This window comes from Sinocyclocheilus grahami, unplaced genomic scaffold (genome assembly GCF_001515645.1).
Source record: "Sinocyclocheilus grahami isolate Dianchi unplaced genomic scaffold, SAMN03320097.WGS_v1.1 scaffold549.1, whole genome shotgun sequence".
Taxonomy (NCBI): Eukaryota; Metazoa; Chordata; class Actinopteri; order Cypriniformes; family Cyprinidae; genus Sinocyclocheilus; species Sinocyclocheilus grahami.
Window position 1 is genome coordinate 146,931 of NW_015505728.1, and position 18,342 is coordinate 165,272.

An 18,342-nucleotide genomic window follows, 5' to 3' on the forward strand; every position below is an offset into this window, starting at 1 on the left:
ATATATATATATATATATATATATATATATATATATATAGTATCTATAAAACACAAGATAAAAAAGACCTTATGGATCTTGTGGGTTTGCAGAGATTTTGTAGAACAGGCTTTTATGAAAGATTTTTTTGCGACGCCCCTTGCCGCCCATGGAGCAATGCAGTGACAGTTCCACCTCAGTGTGCACAAATGAGCTGCCAGCGCTTTATTGTGTCTCTGGCTTTGCTCTGTGTGACTCATTGTCTCTGGAGACCTGCTCAAATTTACGCAGCTAAAAGCCCAATATCAATCAAATCCGCTCAGGTTATTGCGGAGAATTTGAAGGTTGATAAACACTTGGATTTAGCGATGATGTGTCTGTAAGAGTGTTAGGAAATGATCTGTGAAGGACGTGTTAAGATGTATTGTTTTCCTGCATTGTTGTAGATGCCATGTTGCTCAAGGTTTGTCCTCTTTATTCCATAAAAATAATTACTATTATTCAGAATTTCATAATATTGCACTAATATTATATAGGCTAAATTTCGTACAATACCAGCATTTCACACACCCCAAAACAGGAGTAAATGGCTGAGATGAACATGACGGTCATCAGGAGGACGAGGCACAACATATAGAAGCCAACCATCAACCCAGAGCTGCAGAGAAACAAACAGGTGTAGAGAGGAAACCAGGTGAATAGAAAATAACTGTGTCATTTTAAACAATTATTATATGTCATAATTAACATAGGGTCTAAGGGAGAGGAAAGACCTGCTTTGGCTGCTCAGGTACTAACTGTCTTCACCTTTACAAAGTCGAAATGAATGAAAGCTTCTGTGTATGAAGGCTATGTGACATTCCCATTCAAAACCAAACAAAACCTTCTCTAAGCCTTTGGCCTGTTTGAATGGACCAGAAAACATTTGCTAGGATCAGGCATTTAACTGAAGTGTACTTACTGTGGCACAATGACGATTTGAATGAAGCAGATGAATAAAAAGACGAGGGAAGCGCAGGCTACGTATGCTCCAAACCTGTCGTCTACCTGTTTGGAGTACTGAGAGAAGGTGAGGAAAGAGGAGAGAAAAGAGTGGGGTTACAAATACAGTTCAAATAGCATGTGAAAGCAAATAGTGTTTTACCGACTGAGGGAAGTAGATGTGCTAATGTTCATTGTTTACTTCAGTTTGTACTGAAAAACCAGGGTTCCCAGTCAAATGTTTTTCTTTAACTCTGCCAGTTCTTTGGGATAATTGGATGATTTTTAAAAATATTTTACAGATATCGCACACACAAAAAGCCATTTTAAGCCAATTAAAGGCATAGTTCAGCCAAAAATGATTAGAAATAGATATATTTGGTAACATCATAAATGTCTTTGTCAGCTTTGATCTATGTACTGTAATGCGTAGTTTCTAAATAAAACAATTTCTTTCAAAAACAAAAATCTTTCTGACCCCAAACTTTTGAACAGCAGAGTAAATATCTAAAAAATAATATCAAGTATATTTCATCAAAGACTATGGAAGATAATTGATTCATTCATGAGCCTAAAATAGACATTCTGGACACAGACAATGGAAGTAAACAAAAGCAATAATTATCTCCACTACAAACTGGAAGCAAGTCTCTGAAAGAGCCGTGTGATCAGTGCCAGACGTATGAGGGGCATTGTGCAGTTGTGCACAACAGGCTAAAAGTGGATGTGAATACAGATGGAGGATGAGGCTGAGAAACTTTCTTTCCATTACCCTTTCATCATTATCTTTACAAAAAAAAAAACTAGTTTCCTACGTGTGACAAAAACTCCATCTTTTCTGGGAAAGTTTGGCATCTCTCTGAGATGGGGGAGGTCAGTGGTAACAAATGCTTTGAAGGTAACACCATAAAATGACTTTAATCACAGTGCAGCATAAAGACGTCAGTCTCTGACTCATTCCGAACCTGGACCTTGAATTGCATTGCCTCTATTCATCTTAGCAGCGTGCCACATCTTTGAGCTATGCAGAGTATTTTTTCTGTATAACAGTACTATAATGGACTTCTGATTGGCTCTCTGTCCTATTTTTTGCTATGCAACTGAAGGAACAATTTACCAGTTACATTAACTAATGATCTGTTAAATTGTTAGTTCCTGCTCACAAGTCATGCAATTTACAACAAAATCCCTACAAGGCTACAAAATGTCAGCTTGATGACGCATTTAAATCAGAAGAACTAGCAACTATACTTTTTTTTTTAGTAATAATAAAGCTTGACTGGCATAAAAACACTCACATGATCACCTGATTTTTAGTGGACAACAATGTGGAAAATGTTCATTTTGGCCTAATTTTATAGTGTTTTTTGTGCTATTTTTGGAGCCTGACAGCCGTTATTTGAGCATTTATTATATACTCTTTTAGTATTTATTAATATTAAGCTTTTATTTTTTCAGTTTTCATTTTAATATTTTATTAATTTTGTTACATGCTTGTAATTTTTGTTGACTTTTTTATTTCTATCTAGCTTTATTTTTATTTAAGTTTTAGTTCTAGCAATTTTAGTACGTCAGCTTCTTTTATTTCAGTAAATTGCTATTTTATTTTATTTCATTTATTTCAATAAACAAAAAAATTTTTTTCAATGTATGGAAAAGAACAGTGTGAACATTTTGCTAAATTTCTCCTTTGTTATTGTTCACAGAAGAAGAAAAAAAACATTGTGTGGATTAGCATTAGCTAGATCAAGTTTATCTTTTCATTGAAGCTAGTCATGAAAGTCATACCTTCTTCTCCAGGTCAGGTTCTCGGAACGTCAGCAGAAATTTCTTGACATGTTCGGACCGTAATCGGTCGATGCTTCGAGCGTCAATGGCACGGCCCAAAAACTCGTCCACCTCATCCTCAGGGTTCAGGTTTTCTTGTGCGTTTCTGAAAATGAAATGTCTAAATAGCAAGAGACACGGTTTTTCTACTTTTTTTCTCCCTTCTAAGCTATCCTTTAACTTACTACTATAATTTAATACTATAAAGCTAGACCACCAAAAAGCAGCAGCACCACACCCCAAAAAACATGACAGAGTTAAGGGCAGCTCAGAATCATCATGGTTAGCCTTGAATGATTGTCAGTAAAACTGTGTTATTTACATTAAAAAGCACAAATCATCTGCTAAAGAGCTCAAGGCCTTGCAATCATGTTCATGCAATTCAGTAACTAAATCACATAAACAAAACTAGGTTCTGCATTTGAATTCAAATACTGAAAGTGTTCGTTTGACAGAGAAGTGTCAAAATGGACATATAATAGGTTTGCAGTCTCTCAGTATAAGATTTGATGATGAATTGCCTAAAGAAGCAAACTGGCTTGCATATCTGTATTCACACATTTAGATAAATGCTGACTAGTTAATACAAGCACAGTGATACATGCATAAATATCAAGAGACCCAGGATTCTAGGTTCTGATACTTTTCAACACCTCTGGAATAGTGATGGATATGCTCACACTACATGCATGTGTTGATTAGTTCATTGGCAGTTGGCAGTTCGATCACATTCAAATATATTTTAGTGACAGAGTTAGAATGATTAAAGGGGTCATATGATGCTGCTAAAAATAACATTATTTTGTGTATTTGGTGTAATGAAATGTGTTTATGCGGTTTAAGGTTCAAAAAACACATTATTTTCCACATACTGTACATTATTGTTTCTCCTCTATGCCCCGCCTTTCTGAAATGCGTAAATTTTTACAAAGCTCATTGGTCTGAAAAGCGAGGTGTGCTCTGATTGGCCAGCTATCCAGTGCGTTGTGATTGGTCGAATACCTCAAGCGTGTGATGGAAATGTTACGGTCCTTCCCATACTGTGATGCCCTGTCTGGCTGGAGCGCAACATAAAACCATGTCTGCATTTGTGATCGGAGAAATGACAAACGACAAGTGCTACTTTACACTCGACGAAGGAGTGTCCGGCGGGCTTGCGGCAACCACATGTGACGACCCCGGGCTAGACTCCACGTCCTCTTTTGGAAGGTCAACCAAAGTAGTTTTGCTTGCACAACGAAACACACAGCACCTTCATGACATGGCGGAGCTTGTAACACTCCAAAGAGAAAGGAAAAATTTAAATCGCATCATATGACCCCTTTAAATATGTTTTAATTACAAACAACTGTAGTAGACTTAACTCCTTTTTATAGCTATTTTATCCATTTTGCAGTCCCCCCCCCATATTCAGCAGCCCTACTTATATGACACTGAACAAAACCAGCAGTATTTTGTTGCTGAAATACTTGCGTGATTGATATATAATTCAGCTGATGCATTCAGAGTCTGTATTTGTTATTTTATAACCAAAAAACTGCTTTGAATAAACCGCATTCAACGACATTTAAAAGTCTGCACTATATGTTTCAGAATATTAGTTTCAAGTATTTTAATGTTACATAATGTAAAGCTATATATGCACCTTTCAAAAGTTTGAGGTCAGTAATACTTTAATTTTGAAAGAAATTAGTATGCATTCAAAAATGAGGGTAAAGGCATTTATTACAAAATGTTCAAGTGCATGTTCAAGTGCATTTGAACTATTCGTCAAAGAATCCAGAAAATGGTCATGGTTTCCACAAAAATATGAAACACCACAATTGTTTTTAGCACCGATAATAATAATAATAAGAAGAAATGTTTTTTTGAGCAGCAAATAAGCATATTAATATGATTTCTAATATGACACTGAAGACTACAGTAATGACAATCACAATATCACAATATTACTGTTTTTACTGTATTTTTTTTGCAAATAAATGCTAAGCATTAGAAACTTATTTTCAAAATCTTGCTGACCCCATACATTTGAATGGTAGTGTATATGAGATAAATTATGTAATCGACTATTAATAAAAGAATTGGCATGCAGGGTGGAGGCATGAAGATGTGTTCCATATACTCACTTGTCTTTGGGATCCTCAAATCCCTGCAGCAAAATTGGAAGAGAAAATGCATTATACATCAATGCAGAACCGATGAGAACGTCTGCATTTGTACAATCAGCACAGCAGTGACCCCTTCTGGAGGACCTCAACTAAAATAATAAAACTTCTCGATTACAGAGATAGAAAATTCAAAAGCTATATTCCCTGGAAAACGTTCACACCACAAACTTATTTTATAATAAAAACCCCACAATGATTTACCCAACACCCTATTCCAAAACAAGCATAAATCTCTATTAATTTCATATACTGTCAAACTGCAAATAACAGAACAGTGACAAATGCAGTAACAAAAGATAAGCACAGAGAGAAAGGAGGGGTTGGGGAATACAAGAAATATACAAGAATAAAGACAATCATTCATGGAAAGACATTGCAACGTTGAAAACAGAGAACTGCTGTGAGACTGAGAATTTATTATTACTGTACTGATATATAACCGAATACATGATGACTGACATTGAGTATAAACAAGCTGAGAGCTGATTCAGGTGGCTTGATTTATGACCACAAGCTTTTTTGGAGGAATTTAAATTCAGACCCCACTGAGAACAGAAGTAAATGTTGATGAGGCATTGATTTATCATGGTAGGAGGACATGGGAAACATGGAGAGGAAACCAAATAGGCTCATGTGTCATATGTGCTTTAGCGGTTAGTGTTTTGTCTTTTCCTCAAAGGGTTTTGATTTTACACAAAAAATAGATACTGCCTACAAAAAAAGACATCTGATGGCTTACACAGGCAGCACAAGTTTCATACATAGCACATACAAATGTTGGGTAAAATAACTTGTATTGTAAATATATATTATAAATATTAAAATTAATATTAATACTGAGCACAGTTTATATCGATCTCCAAAACTGACTTCAAACGTTTAAGTAAAAGCCCTTTTTAGGTGTAAAGACCACAAAATCGCAAATTCCAGTGGATCCAGAACATACCACAAACATTTCAGTTTTTGTAGTATTGGTATAGAAATGTAGTTTTTTTATTACTTTTTAGAATTACTTGCATTGGTACTGACACAAAACTGGTAATATGAGAACCCCATTCTCTACAATAAGTGCTTTGGATAAGAGCAACAGCTAAATGACTACATACTTAATATATATCAAAAATAGCAGATATACGGGTCGAGGAACAGACTGAATGTTCCCATTAAATATCAAATGACCATTTTAATGGTAATTTCTAACCACTAAACATTAAATTATGGGAGTAGAAAGCATCCATGAGACAAGTTGCTAGATGCATAATAATAGTCACTAAATGTATAGTCTCGGGAGACTCAGATGCACTCCCACACAGGCCGGCATGTATTCACTCGACAGAGACTATGACCCAGTCAGTATGTTGATGTGTTACTCCATGATGTGTTACTCTCCTTCGACTGAGCAACACCTTCTGGGCCAACGCAAGACTCTAGACAATACAACAGACAAAAACAGGTGCTGTTGTTATTATGAAACACTGCATGTTTATCTGTCTTCCTCAATGCTCGGTGTTTGTGTAGGCGTGGACAGATATCTGGCAATTACAAGCCAGTCTGAGCTCCAGCAGGATATATCGAGCGGGATTTATCTGTGCCACTATCAAACAGAACTGCACAAATAATTACAAACAGGTTCCCACTATCTGCTGTTGGTTGGACAAACACATAGGCCAACCGCAAAATACAATATTTACCAACCCCCTGCTGGTGAATTGTGCAACTACACCATTTATTAAAAAAAAAAAAAAGCTTTCAAAATTTACAAAACATACTGCTCTCTCTCTCTCGGTATTGTCATTCAAAAAGTTTGAGGTCTCTTATCCTCATTTTAAGACTGCATTTTTTCCCCAGTAATGTTAAAAGAGTATTACAATTTAAAATAGTTTATTTTAATGTTTTAAAATGCTATTTATTCTAGTGATGGCAAAGTTGATTACTCTAGAGTTCAGTGTTTTCTAACATAGAAATACAGTTTGTGGTAATACTTTGAATTCAGATTTTTTTTTTTTTTTATTTACCAACCCCCTGCTGGTGAATTGTGCAACTACACCATTTATTAAAAAAAAAAAAAAGCTTTCAAAATTTACAAAACATACTGCTCTCTCTCTCGGTATTGTCATTCAAAAAGTTTGAGGTCTCTTATCCTCATTTTAAGACTGCATTTTTTCCCCAGTAATGTTAAAAGAGTATTACAATTTAAAATAGTTTATTTTAATGTTTTAAAATGCTATTTATTCTAGTGATGGCAAAGTTGATTACTCTAGAGTTCAGTGTTTTCTAACATAGAAATACAGTTTGTGGTAATACTTTGAATTCAGATTTTTTTTTTTTTTTTTTTCTGTTTCTCACTTTAATTTTAAATGTAACGAATGGGAATGGATAGCTTTAACAACTTAATTCCAGTTGTATATTAAACTGGGATTGGAAAAAGTTTCCTAACATAGAAAAAAAATGACATATTACTGTAAATTTAAACGGTAGACATGTCTTGCTATAATGGAAACATCAATATTCCTGTCATGTTTTATTTAAGAACTGAGTCTGAAGCATATCAGAGAGGACAAGTTATGCTGGATTTCTGTGTTCCTTCTTACTATGTTAACCAAGATGAGAAGGAACAGGTGATTCAGACAAAAAAAAAAGATAAAGGGTATTCCCATGGAGCTCACAGGAACTAATTGCTGGTTCCACTTTGCCTGATTAAATCCCTCAGGGCAGTATGTGAGGCAATCCAGCTTTATTTAATTAGAGGGCCTTTCCCTTTGGGTTCCAGAGCCGGGGAAGAGCTGAGAACTGAATGAAAGAACAGGGACTACACAAAGAGCATGAGGCCCTTTACATATGGCCCTAAAGCAATTTCCTTGGGATTGTTTTGGCTTAGTTAACACATGGTACAAAAAGCCTCCCCTGTCAAAGGCCTTATCCTCCAACAAAGGTGATAATGGGTTTTAGACATGGCAATTAGACTAAATGCAAACCAACTGGTTTTCAGCACTCAGATAATGTTCTCATCCTACAAGGGTGGCTAATCAAAAGTGCAGCTTCCTCACCATCCTCTTCATCTCCTTGGAAACCTGATTGCCACCCAGGTGATTGTAGAAGGGTCGGTCTGTCCAGTGAGTGCTATTATGCGTGACAGAGTTGGTACGGTTCATCTTAGCAATCATTGCCTTTTCTTCTGTCTGTGAAGGGAAATACGAAACAGGAGCAGTATTACGGTCCATGCTTTTTAATGTCATAGTCATTATCTAGCTTGTCTTCTGACATCACATTTCCCTGAATTTATCCACATAGCTTATTGGCATTCTTCTGCTGCCCAGCATCATGCGAGTCATGCTATTCCTGAGCGCTAGGTGTTTCTGCTTGAAAAGATGTGAATATTAATGGAGAATCATAGCTTGTCGACTTCAGCTGTCTCAGGTTACAAAGTTTAATAAGTAATTCATAATACACAAGAGAAAGGAGACTCTAAAATGTTTTATCTCACCTGAATTTATAAAATTGAACTGATACCATTCGTTGATGAGGAGAAAAAATGGTCTCACCCGCTTCTGACTGCAGCCCACTATGAGGTAGGTTTCAATGTTGTGCTTCTTGAGATAGACGTTTCTTTCTCCACCAAATCCAGGTTCTACATCATAATCACCATTCAGATAGTTCAGGGTGGCCTTGGTGATATGAATACGCCTGAGATGATAAAAACAACTTTCATGAGGCATAAATGTAGACAGGAAGTTGCCCTGGAATGGCAGCACCATATTTGGAGTGAAACACTAGTGTATTCAATATTGAGTATGTGCTGGTTACAATTTTTTTTATAGTGAGTGAAACAGAACACATAATGAAGCAATAAATGTTTGAGTTATTGTCAGCAAGTGGCCTTCATTTACAAAAAAAACGAATAAAAAGTAAACGTTGGGATGATTACTTCTATTTCCAGTGTGACGAAATGAAAGATAAAGTCAGTGTTCATTTATTGTTATTGATATACTAATATAGATTTTGTTAATATTTTGAATTCGATTTTTTTTTCTATTTTCATCAGTAATTTTCATACTATTAATATTTCATATTTAATTTACTTTCACTAGGTAACTTTGTTGTGTATTTGTAATTTTATTTATGTCATGTCTAAAATTGTGTAACTAAAATTAATCAAAAATGAGAAATGTTGTCTCGGCAGTTTGCTAAAGTAAAATAATTATAATATAGCTCACGCTTATATTATTTTAAAATAATATAATACATATTATAATATAATAAATTACAAATTATATAACTATATAATAATATGTATATGTATTATATATTTCATATTGATGTTTATTTTTAGAAAATTGCTAAATTATTACAATTTACTATATGATTTACCATATTTAGACATTTTGATTATAGTTGTAGTAAATCAGTCAGGAACACTTTGCACAGTCTACATACTACAGAAAGCAGTATACTAGTATGCTATTCTGAACATTGTGAAGAAAAATAACTGGAGAGAGACTTAAAAGACTTGTCTGAACTTGTCTTGTGTTAATGAAAAAAAACACATTTTCAGATTTTAAAAGTGAAGAGACACAGGGAGTTCAGGTGAGAAAACATGGGTAAAAAAAAATCCAAAGTTCATGAACCCACCCTGCTTTGCCCCCAGCTTCCATGTGATTGGCCAAGGTGACATCATTGGACCAGACATCAAACTGCCACTTCCTTAATCCCAGCACCCCACAGTGGACTCGCCCGCTGTGTATACCCACACGCATGTTAACGTTGACGCCGGTGACTTCCCTCACCAACCTGGAGCACAGAGACAAAAAAAACAAAACAGATATACCTGTTGTTAATTCAGTTAATTATATATTTTGATATAACATTAACACTATACTAAAATACTAACAATATACTCTAAAGTTGATATTAAACTTCCAGTTTTACTATTCAGAACTGTAAACAAGTTTAAAACTGCTAAACCTTATTACAATTCATGGTGTCTAGTATCAACTGAAATTAGAAGAATGTATCCATAGAAATAATAATATCTCTAAAGAAAGTGGCACTTTCCCAATGTTAATAAGCAGTCTTTGCTAACTCTCTTTTTTTAGTGTGACAATTATAACAGTATTTCCTACATTTTCGACCCTGGCATTTTAATATATGATATAATTCATAACCTTACCCACTGCCACATCTCATCCCACTTTTCCCTATATGAAAAAGTCTCAAGGTGGATTAGCACACCCTGAAATGCACCTTTCCACTGGGCACATCAACAAGTTAACACAGCACATTCTGATCCCCACGTCACACGGCAAACAAGCCATCAAACTCTTCTGAACATTGAAGACGACAGGCAAGTCTGCGAAAAAATGGTCTCTTCCTGTGATGGGGCGCTGGGGCCGGTTGACTGCAGCTCAGAGAAACACAGACACGTACGTGCTCATTGGAGCAGAAACCCAGTAATCACCATTCCTGCCTTAACAAACAACTGCTCAGAGACACTGAACATTAGAGAAGTCAGGCCTGTGGACATGTCCACACGCATGCGAGACAAATAACCTGGAAACAAACTCAATTAAGGGATGACTGACCTGACCAATTAGAACAGCAGGACAAACTCATAGAGAGCAATTCAAAGTTTCTAGTAAGAACGTAATGCTTATAACAATTTAGCCATGATTAACAAAAGCAGGTAAATAAGATTAAGTGTTCTGTCTCAACTCAACCCTTCTGTGAACTTTCATTCAGTCCAGTGCTGCAGTACAGCATGTTCCACGAACAGGGTACAAAACGGGGGGGGCAATTGCCCCCACAAAATTGTTAGTCATGGAATCCCTGATGTCGGCTCCGCTGCAGAGCTTAGCCAAGCGCTAAATACCCTCAACGTGTTTTTGCAGCGTTGAGCAATGTAACCAATCACAGACATATCTGTTGATTTCTTGAACGCAATGGCCAATCAGAAACGTTTTGTCAGAATTCACTCATCGCTGAAATCGCCAGTTTTTAAGTGCAGTTTTGCACGCTCGTGAATCATCTCATGACTAAGTGCAGACACGATGTAAATAAGAGATTCATTGTGCCGTTTAGAGAGCTTCATTGATTATAACGGAACTTTGTAAGATCGCGATGAACGAAGATGAGTGACGCTTTTTAGTGATAAAGAGAGCGCGCTTTGTGCACTTTCTAGGGTATAATCCATTCAGAATTTGTATGAAACTTTCGTTTTTCGGACACACAGGCTACACCCTGCAAAGTTTCGGGAATGACATCCGCATATTTATGCGGGATTCACTCTCGAAATAGCAGTGATTGGCAATGGACGGAACATAAAATATGTTGATTTAATTCTGGAACCGGTCCTGGCCAAACCTTCCTCAGACAGCGCGCGTCCCGGGCGAGATTTAATTCACGGACCAAAAGTGTGTGTAAACTTTATTGAGATCGGGACATATCAACCAGTAATTTCATTTCATTTCCAGTAATGGATGGTAGAAAGTTCAGCAATGAATGAATCGTATGCGATTTATGACAGAATATAGTCCCACAACTGATCGTTTATTTTTTCCTCACGTGTCTCGCCTTTGGTAACAATGATTCAAAATGGAAACACTTCAAGTGACACGGGAAAAAGACACGGGAAACTTCAGTGAACATCAGAAAAGCAGCCAAAGCTAGTCCACAGTTTACTAAACGGTGGCAACCTCTTTAAGTTATTCTTGACTGTGTTGGATTGACTGCTTTGATGCACTGCAATACGGTAGGGCATTGTTTTGATGCTTACATCCGAAAAAACAAATCATTTGTTTTTATTCAAGAGTGAAAATTTTAAGGGGGTCTGAATACTTTCCGTACCCACTGTACATACATATGTGTGTGTGTTTATATACAGGCGATGCTATATGTATTTGTACATAATATGTACTTTATTCTATATTACATTTAGTGTTATAAGAATATTTTTAATTACTAACATCAGCATTTTAAACTGCCAGGTTGTGATTCACCATAGCATCTGTTTTGTATCACCTGGCTGAAGTACATTTTCAGTGAGGCATTTAAAATGAGACACAAAAGCCTTGCTGTTCCTGTCTGATGAACAGAAGTAACACTATAATACTCACGAGATTGCTTCGATCATGTCTACACCCATCTCCACGCAGCAGTGCGCATGGTCGGCACGGGCCTCGGGCAGCCCGGACACGCAGTAGTAGCAGTCGCCCAGGATCTTAATCCGCAGACAGTGATTCTCCTGCAATGGGATCAACAATGAGCCCAATAATCAAATGATGGCCTTCTTTTTTTTTATAAAACCTTTCACTCAAAAGTGAAATAATGTGTCATGTCATTTCATAGCCATTAGGGAGTGACACTGGATATCCCATACAGGGATGTGTTACATATATAGCCTTTATATCCTATTTAAAACCCCTTCACATACCGCAAATGGTTTTTCCTTTTAAGGGTGTGGAGTTTCATAGGGATTTATATGATTTATGAAGAAAAAACTAACTCAAAACTTAACTGTTCCCAAATGGCTTAGAAATGTCAGATTTTAATCTGTCTACAAGTGTGTTTTTTTTATGTAGTAGGTTTGGCATCCCACTCAAACTATTTTTGAATTCAAAAATCCAGCCCAATTTGTCCTGATATTTTGCTTGGAAAACATGAGTAGTCTAAACAAAAAGCTCTTGGAAATGGATTTAGAAAAAGGCAATATAATAGATAACAGATAATACTGTAGACTAGTTCACAGTTCTGTCATTATTTGTTAATCATAAAATATGACTTTAGAAGACTTGCAATATACAGTATAGTGTAAAATAGCATATATGACGTTTTTATGGTGCTTTTGCATCCTTTTTGAATCTTGAAACCTCCAGTCAGCATTTATTGTAACTGAATGGAAAAGGACAACCAAATCATTCTCCAAAATTTGAAAGGAAAAAATAAGAGTCTTACAGGTTTTAAATGACATAAGGGTGAAAAATAATGACATAAATGTCATTTCTGGACCCACTTTATATTAGGTGGCTATAACTACTATGCACTTACATCAAAAAATAAGTAAAATGTACTTATTGGGTTCATATTGTATTGCAAAATTCTGCTGCTATTGTGGTGGGATATGGGTAAGGTTAGGGACAGGTTTGGTGCTATGGGTAGGTCTAAAGGTGGGTTAAGGTGTAAGGGATAGGTCAACAGTGTTATTATATATGTAATAAAAAATTTATTACAGATGTAATTACATGCAGGTATTTTTTTTAAATATAAGTACAATGTAAAACCATGTATGTACACAAAAATGCATTTTATCAAAAGATTAATTTCAATGTTAGTACATAGTAGTTAGGGCCACCTAATATAAAGTGAGACCATTTTTTTTTTAATCGAACTACCTTAAGCATTGTTCATCTTAGTTTGTAAAAGAATAGTTCAAACCAAAAATGAAGAGTGTCATTATTTAATTATCGTACGACTTCAGAAGACTTCCACTATAGCCTAATATAATATATATGACACTTTTATGGTGTTTTTGCATGTTTTTTTTTAAGCTGGAGTACTATAGGTATCTTAGTTTGTAAGACATCAAAACAGGAGAGAAGAAACCAGTGGAGAGCAGAGGAAGCCTCAGGCTGGGCACAGGACCCAAGGCAGCAGGACCGGTCTTATGACAGCCACCTGAATGTCACCCCAGCGCATGCCTTCATTTAACCCGCAGCCCATACAACAACCTCTATTGTTGATCATCAGGGCCAAGTGTGCATGCATAATTTTTTGTCTTTTTGCTCGAAGGTTTTGTGAAGTGTGCAAACATCTGAACAGACAACAGATGGTTTCCCCTTTGAGCGGCATCTCTCTGTAGCAGCAGAGTACATGCACGAATGCATGGCAACTCGGCTGCGATGAGTCACCACCACCACTGGTGGAGATAACGAGGAGATAGTTGAGCTGGAAAACAGCGGGAAGCTCAGTGTGAGAAGCGTGATCGCAAACACTCATCTGACAGGAGGGAGGGCTTGTCTATCCCAGTCAGCTGTGTGAGTGGGATGCAAGCGGAATTAACATGATTACATCCCAGTTTGCCATTGTGTTTCGACAAAAAAAGCTGTTCAGCTGAGGGCGTGGGCTGTTGTGTGGACACTTACGGCGGCCAGTTTGTCGAATCGTGCAAAGAGCTCGTTGAGGGTCATCACTAACTCCTGGGCCGTGCACTGGGAAGCCAGACTGGTGAAGCCCTCGATGTCGGCAAAGAGGATACTGCAGAGAGAGAGAGAAATATCAGTTGGAGGTTTCATCAGTTATGGGCACTTCAATTTTTTTACCATGTTATCACCATCATTTATTTTTGTTACTTTTCAAATGTATTTTATGTACAGATCTTATTGTTTTACTCTTGTCCATGTCCTTTAAATCCTTCTTAATATGGCTACTTATTACTTAAAAAGATGATAAATCTTAAAGGTAAAAATAAAATAAAATATTTAAATAGTTCTTGCATAAATCTCAAAATCTAATTTAGTCAAATAATGCAATAAACATTAAAAATATTATTATAAAATACTAAATTAATTGTAGTTAGGATACAATACTAATAATACAAGTAGTCTTAATAACAAACTTGGCCATTATATTCCAAAAATATTTCAAATGCCATTTATCACAGAATATTATCAAACCCAATAAATAATTTGATATAGACAGACAGACAGACAGACAGACAGACAGACAGACAGATAGATAGATAGATAGATAGATAGATAGATAGATAGATAGATAGATAGATAGATAGATAGATAGATAGATAGATAGATACGGATAGACAGATAGATAGACCTATATAGTGTGTATATGGTCATTTTTGTTAATCATCCCAGACTCTCATCCCCACACATCAGTGTAGTGCACATTCACCTATATCACACGGTTGTCACGGTTACCTGGGTGACAATTGAAGCCCTCGCCCACAGCTATTCATTTCAATTGGCCATTTGTGAAGCAGACTTTACATAGATACAATATGAGCTAACTAATGTGATCCCAGCATCACAGCCCCATTACCATGCCAATGGCACAGCAGACAGGATCGGATGGGAGTGTGTGCTCTCTTTAGCAATAGATGACATTCACATTAAGAGAATTTTGGGCCTACAGAGACGAGAAAGTGAATAAAGCATGATATTCCCCTGTGGGAGCCGGTAACAGATATGGTTCTTCTTTGTGCACCTTGAATGAAAAACAAAACAAAACCTTGTGGGCTGTAATGACCTTTCCTATTCAATATTCATCTGCAGAGCTTTTACCAATGCTGACATTGATCTAGCTTTATTTCTAACAGCTCAGGGCTGGTCTGACACATAAGCTAACGTGACAGTAGAAAGACAGTCAGGTTTGACTGAAGCCCAGGATCCAGGTGAGCGTGACATCTCAGTTCAGACTCAATATCAAAGACGATTTGCAGAAATGTTTAAAAGGGGCCCAGAAGGCAGGCTGTTCCCGATCAACACACTCATCTCATGTGATGTTTGCCATGCTGCTTGGATCCCTGGAAAAAAGCCTGACTGCTTAATGGCTTTCAATCAATTAATCTTTGTGTGAACTGTAATATTGCAGACCATCTGCATATTTGCAAAAATACCCTTCAAACTTCAATTAAATGCTTCAATTTTTCAGTATTTCAAATTCAGAGTGCTACCATCCTAAACCAGCTGATTTAAACATTATTTGTTGCCCTAAAAATAAAATATTATAAATACATACTTATTAAATATACTAAATAATAAACATTTAAAAAATGAATATTATTAATATGTTTATGTAGATTTTAGGTTGTCTTCAATTGTCCTTAGAACAAGTAGTGCAAAACAAGTTACACAGACAAGTAGTGCTGTCAAACGATTAATTGCGATTAATCGCATCCAAAATAAATGTTTTTTACATAATATATGTATGTGTACTGTGTTTATTTATTATGTATATATAAATACACACACATACAGTATATATTATGAAAATATTTACATGTATATGTACATTACATGTATATGAGATATTGTATATGTAAATATTTACATCTTATATTTTAGATTATATAAAAATTAATTTATTATAAAAACATAACATTTTTCTTAAATATATACATGCATGTGTTTGTATTTATATATACATAATAAATATACACAGTATACACACATATATTATGTAAACAAAAACTTTTATTTTGGATGCGATTAATCGTGATTAATCATTTGACAGCACTACAGACAAGTTAAATATTTACTTTATTTTTTTAATTCTAGTAAATCAAATCTGAAGCTATTCACAAATGCAATTGATCCTAAGACAAGTTTGTTCAAATTGTTTGAGCATTTCATTGGATTTTAGCCCTCTCACTTTCTAGCGTTACAAATTTTAGAATAGATTTTTTTTGCCAGATTTAATCATTCAAATTAGATTATTTGAATTACTGGAATCGATTTGGGTCTCTTAATGATACAATTCAATGCACAAAATGACAACAGATCCTCTTGTTGTATTTAGCCGACTTCCTATTCTACGATGTCAATATGCCATAATGAATTAATGATGCCACCTTTTCATAGTAAATCAAGTGAACAAAGAGCATCACAAGACCATTTCTGAAGCTGACAAAGATGAAAAACAGGAATCATTTTTTTCTTATTACAAAAGCCCTGATCAAAAACAACCAAAACAAAAGCATCATATGACTGTACTGTACTGTACATGAGTCTCTTAGAAGTCAATCAAACTAAAACAAGCACTTTGACTGCATGGATAATAAGAAAAGAGTTTGTAAGCCAATTTTGCTATGGTTTCTCTTATAACTTTTAGTTTCTTGGAAGGTAAAATTAAGTATATTATATATACACCAGTTTGTTTATTATTTCAATGAAAATTATTATTTTATATTTTATTATGTAAACCAGCATAACAACATTTTGGGTGAACTATCCCTTTAAAAAAAACTAAAAGCACACAAACACCACAAAGTCTAAATTTAAACCCTCCCTTATACAATATAGCATCCGTAAACTCTTACATTAGTCATAGATCAAAGGTTTCTCTATAGCTGACGGATCTATTAGAGTTGCTATAAATAAAAGCTCAAATAAAAGGCCTCCCCTGGGTGGATTAAGGTTAGTTGACTCTGAAAGTAGACAGAGTGCAGTGCTCTCTGAAGGATAGCGTCTGGGCTGCTGCGAGCATCTCAAGCGGATCTTTAAACCTAATTTAATCGTTAACACAGAGGTGACTCATCAGCTCCCTGCAGTCTGGACCAAAAATGTCACTGCAGTGTGGCACAATGGCAGGACAGCTCTTTAAAAAGAATCCAAACACATTACAACCTCTGGAGTATTATGAACACACTCTCGGTTCTTTATTAGGTGCTGGTAATCTGGGGCTTTTAGTGTGTAAACATCAGGCAAAGTATTAAATGAAATCCAGAGCTGCCTAGAATGTCAGCTTTCTGGAAACCAGTAATGCCAATCATAGAGGAAAATAGCTGTGGTTAAATTTATCCCAGTTAACAAGAAAAATCGTCCTCAAATTCACATTTAAATAGTTTAAAAAATTGTTTAGAAAAAAAGTTCTTTCGGTTTGCCCTGCCACTCACCAAATTAAGGACAAATTAACAGATGTTTAAGTAAGAGTAAAGACTTAAACAGCAAACCATGCTTTATAAGTCACAGAAATGTGACAAACAGGGATCAGAAATGGTTCAAGGAACAAAAACTGAAAATGACATTTTTGGCAAAATGTAATGGAAAATCCCTTACAATTGTTAGTCTAGACACTGATTTGTAAACAATCAAATTAAATAATATTATTTTTTCAGGGCTAACTGATATGCCCATCAAACTTGTTTTTGGCCTAGAATGTGTCCCCACTGAGGAAAATATGAAATCAGAATTTCACTGACCACTACCGTTTAAATGAGCCGGTGCCGCAACAGACAAACGTCTTCTGCCTAGTGTGGAAGACTGCACAACTAGGGCGAGAGAACGGAAGAGCCGGGAGTGGCTCGCATGTCTAGCTCATAAAACCTAATAAAGGTAAGGGGCGTGGTGTCGAGTCGAGTTGAGTGAGCCTTGACCCCTAATGGCGACTGAAATGCCACCAAGAGGGGCATGGTAGGCCGCAATGGCCGCCAAGTAGACCTTCAGGGTGGAGTGGGTTAACTCTCATCTCCCATGGAGAGCCGTCGAGAAGGGAAATCAGGTCCGAGAACCATACTCTGCCCGGCCACTGGCGCACTCTCTCCAGAACTCCTGGGGGCAGAGCGATCGGGGAAAGGCATACAGGCGAAGCCTCAGCCACGCCTGTATCATGGCATCCAGCCCCAGCGGAGCTGGATGAGTCAGAGAGCACCAGAGGG

At 36.3% G+C, this 18,342-nt stretch overlaps 1 protein-coding gene across 2 annotated transcripts in view; it reads right to left on the reverse strand.

The window, feature by feature from the left end:
* The window catches only part of LOC107555914 (adenylate cyclase type 5-like), a 99,467-nt gene that overhangs the window by 9,518 nt on the left and 71,607 nt on the right, over nucleotides 1-18,342 (reverse strand). Inside the window, exons 4-12 of one of the 2 annotated variants that reach the window (XM_016238856.1) lie at nucleotides 14,093-14,204; nucleotides 12,068-12,195; nucleotides 9,588-9,746; nucleotides 8,501-8,642; nucleotides 8,006-8,137; nucleotides 4,917-4,939; nucleotides 2,749-2,893; nucleotides 941-1,038; nucleotides 550-637 (exon numbers count right to left, since the gene is read on the reverse strand). In XM_016238856.1, the coding sequence (XP_016094342.1) occupies nucleotides 550-637; nucleotides 941-1,038; nucleotides 2,749-2,893; nucleotides 4,917-4,939; nucleotides 8,006-8,137; nucleotides 8,501-8,642; nucleotides 9,588-9,746; nucleotides 12,068-12,195; nucleotides 14,093-14,204 (1,027 nt within the window). Of the gene's footprint in view, nucleotides 1-549; nucleotides 638-940; nucleotides 1,039-2,748; nucleotides 2,909-4,916; nucleotides 4,940-8,005; nucleotides 8,138-8,500; nucleotides 8,643-9,587; nucleotides 9,747-12,067; nucleotides 12,196-14,092; nucleotides 14,205-18,342 lie in introns of both variants that reach the window. The other variant, XM_016238855.1, reaches the window with a different exon arrangement.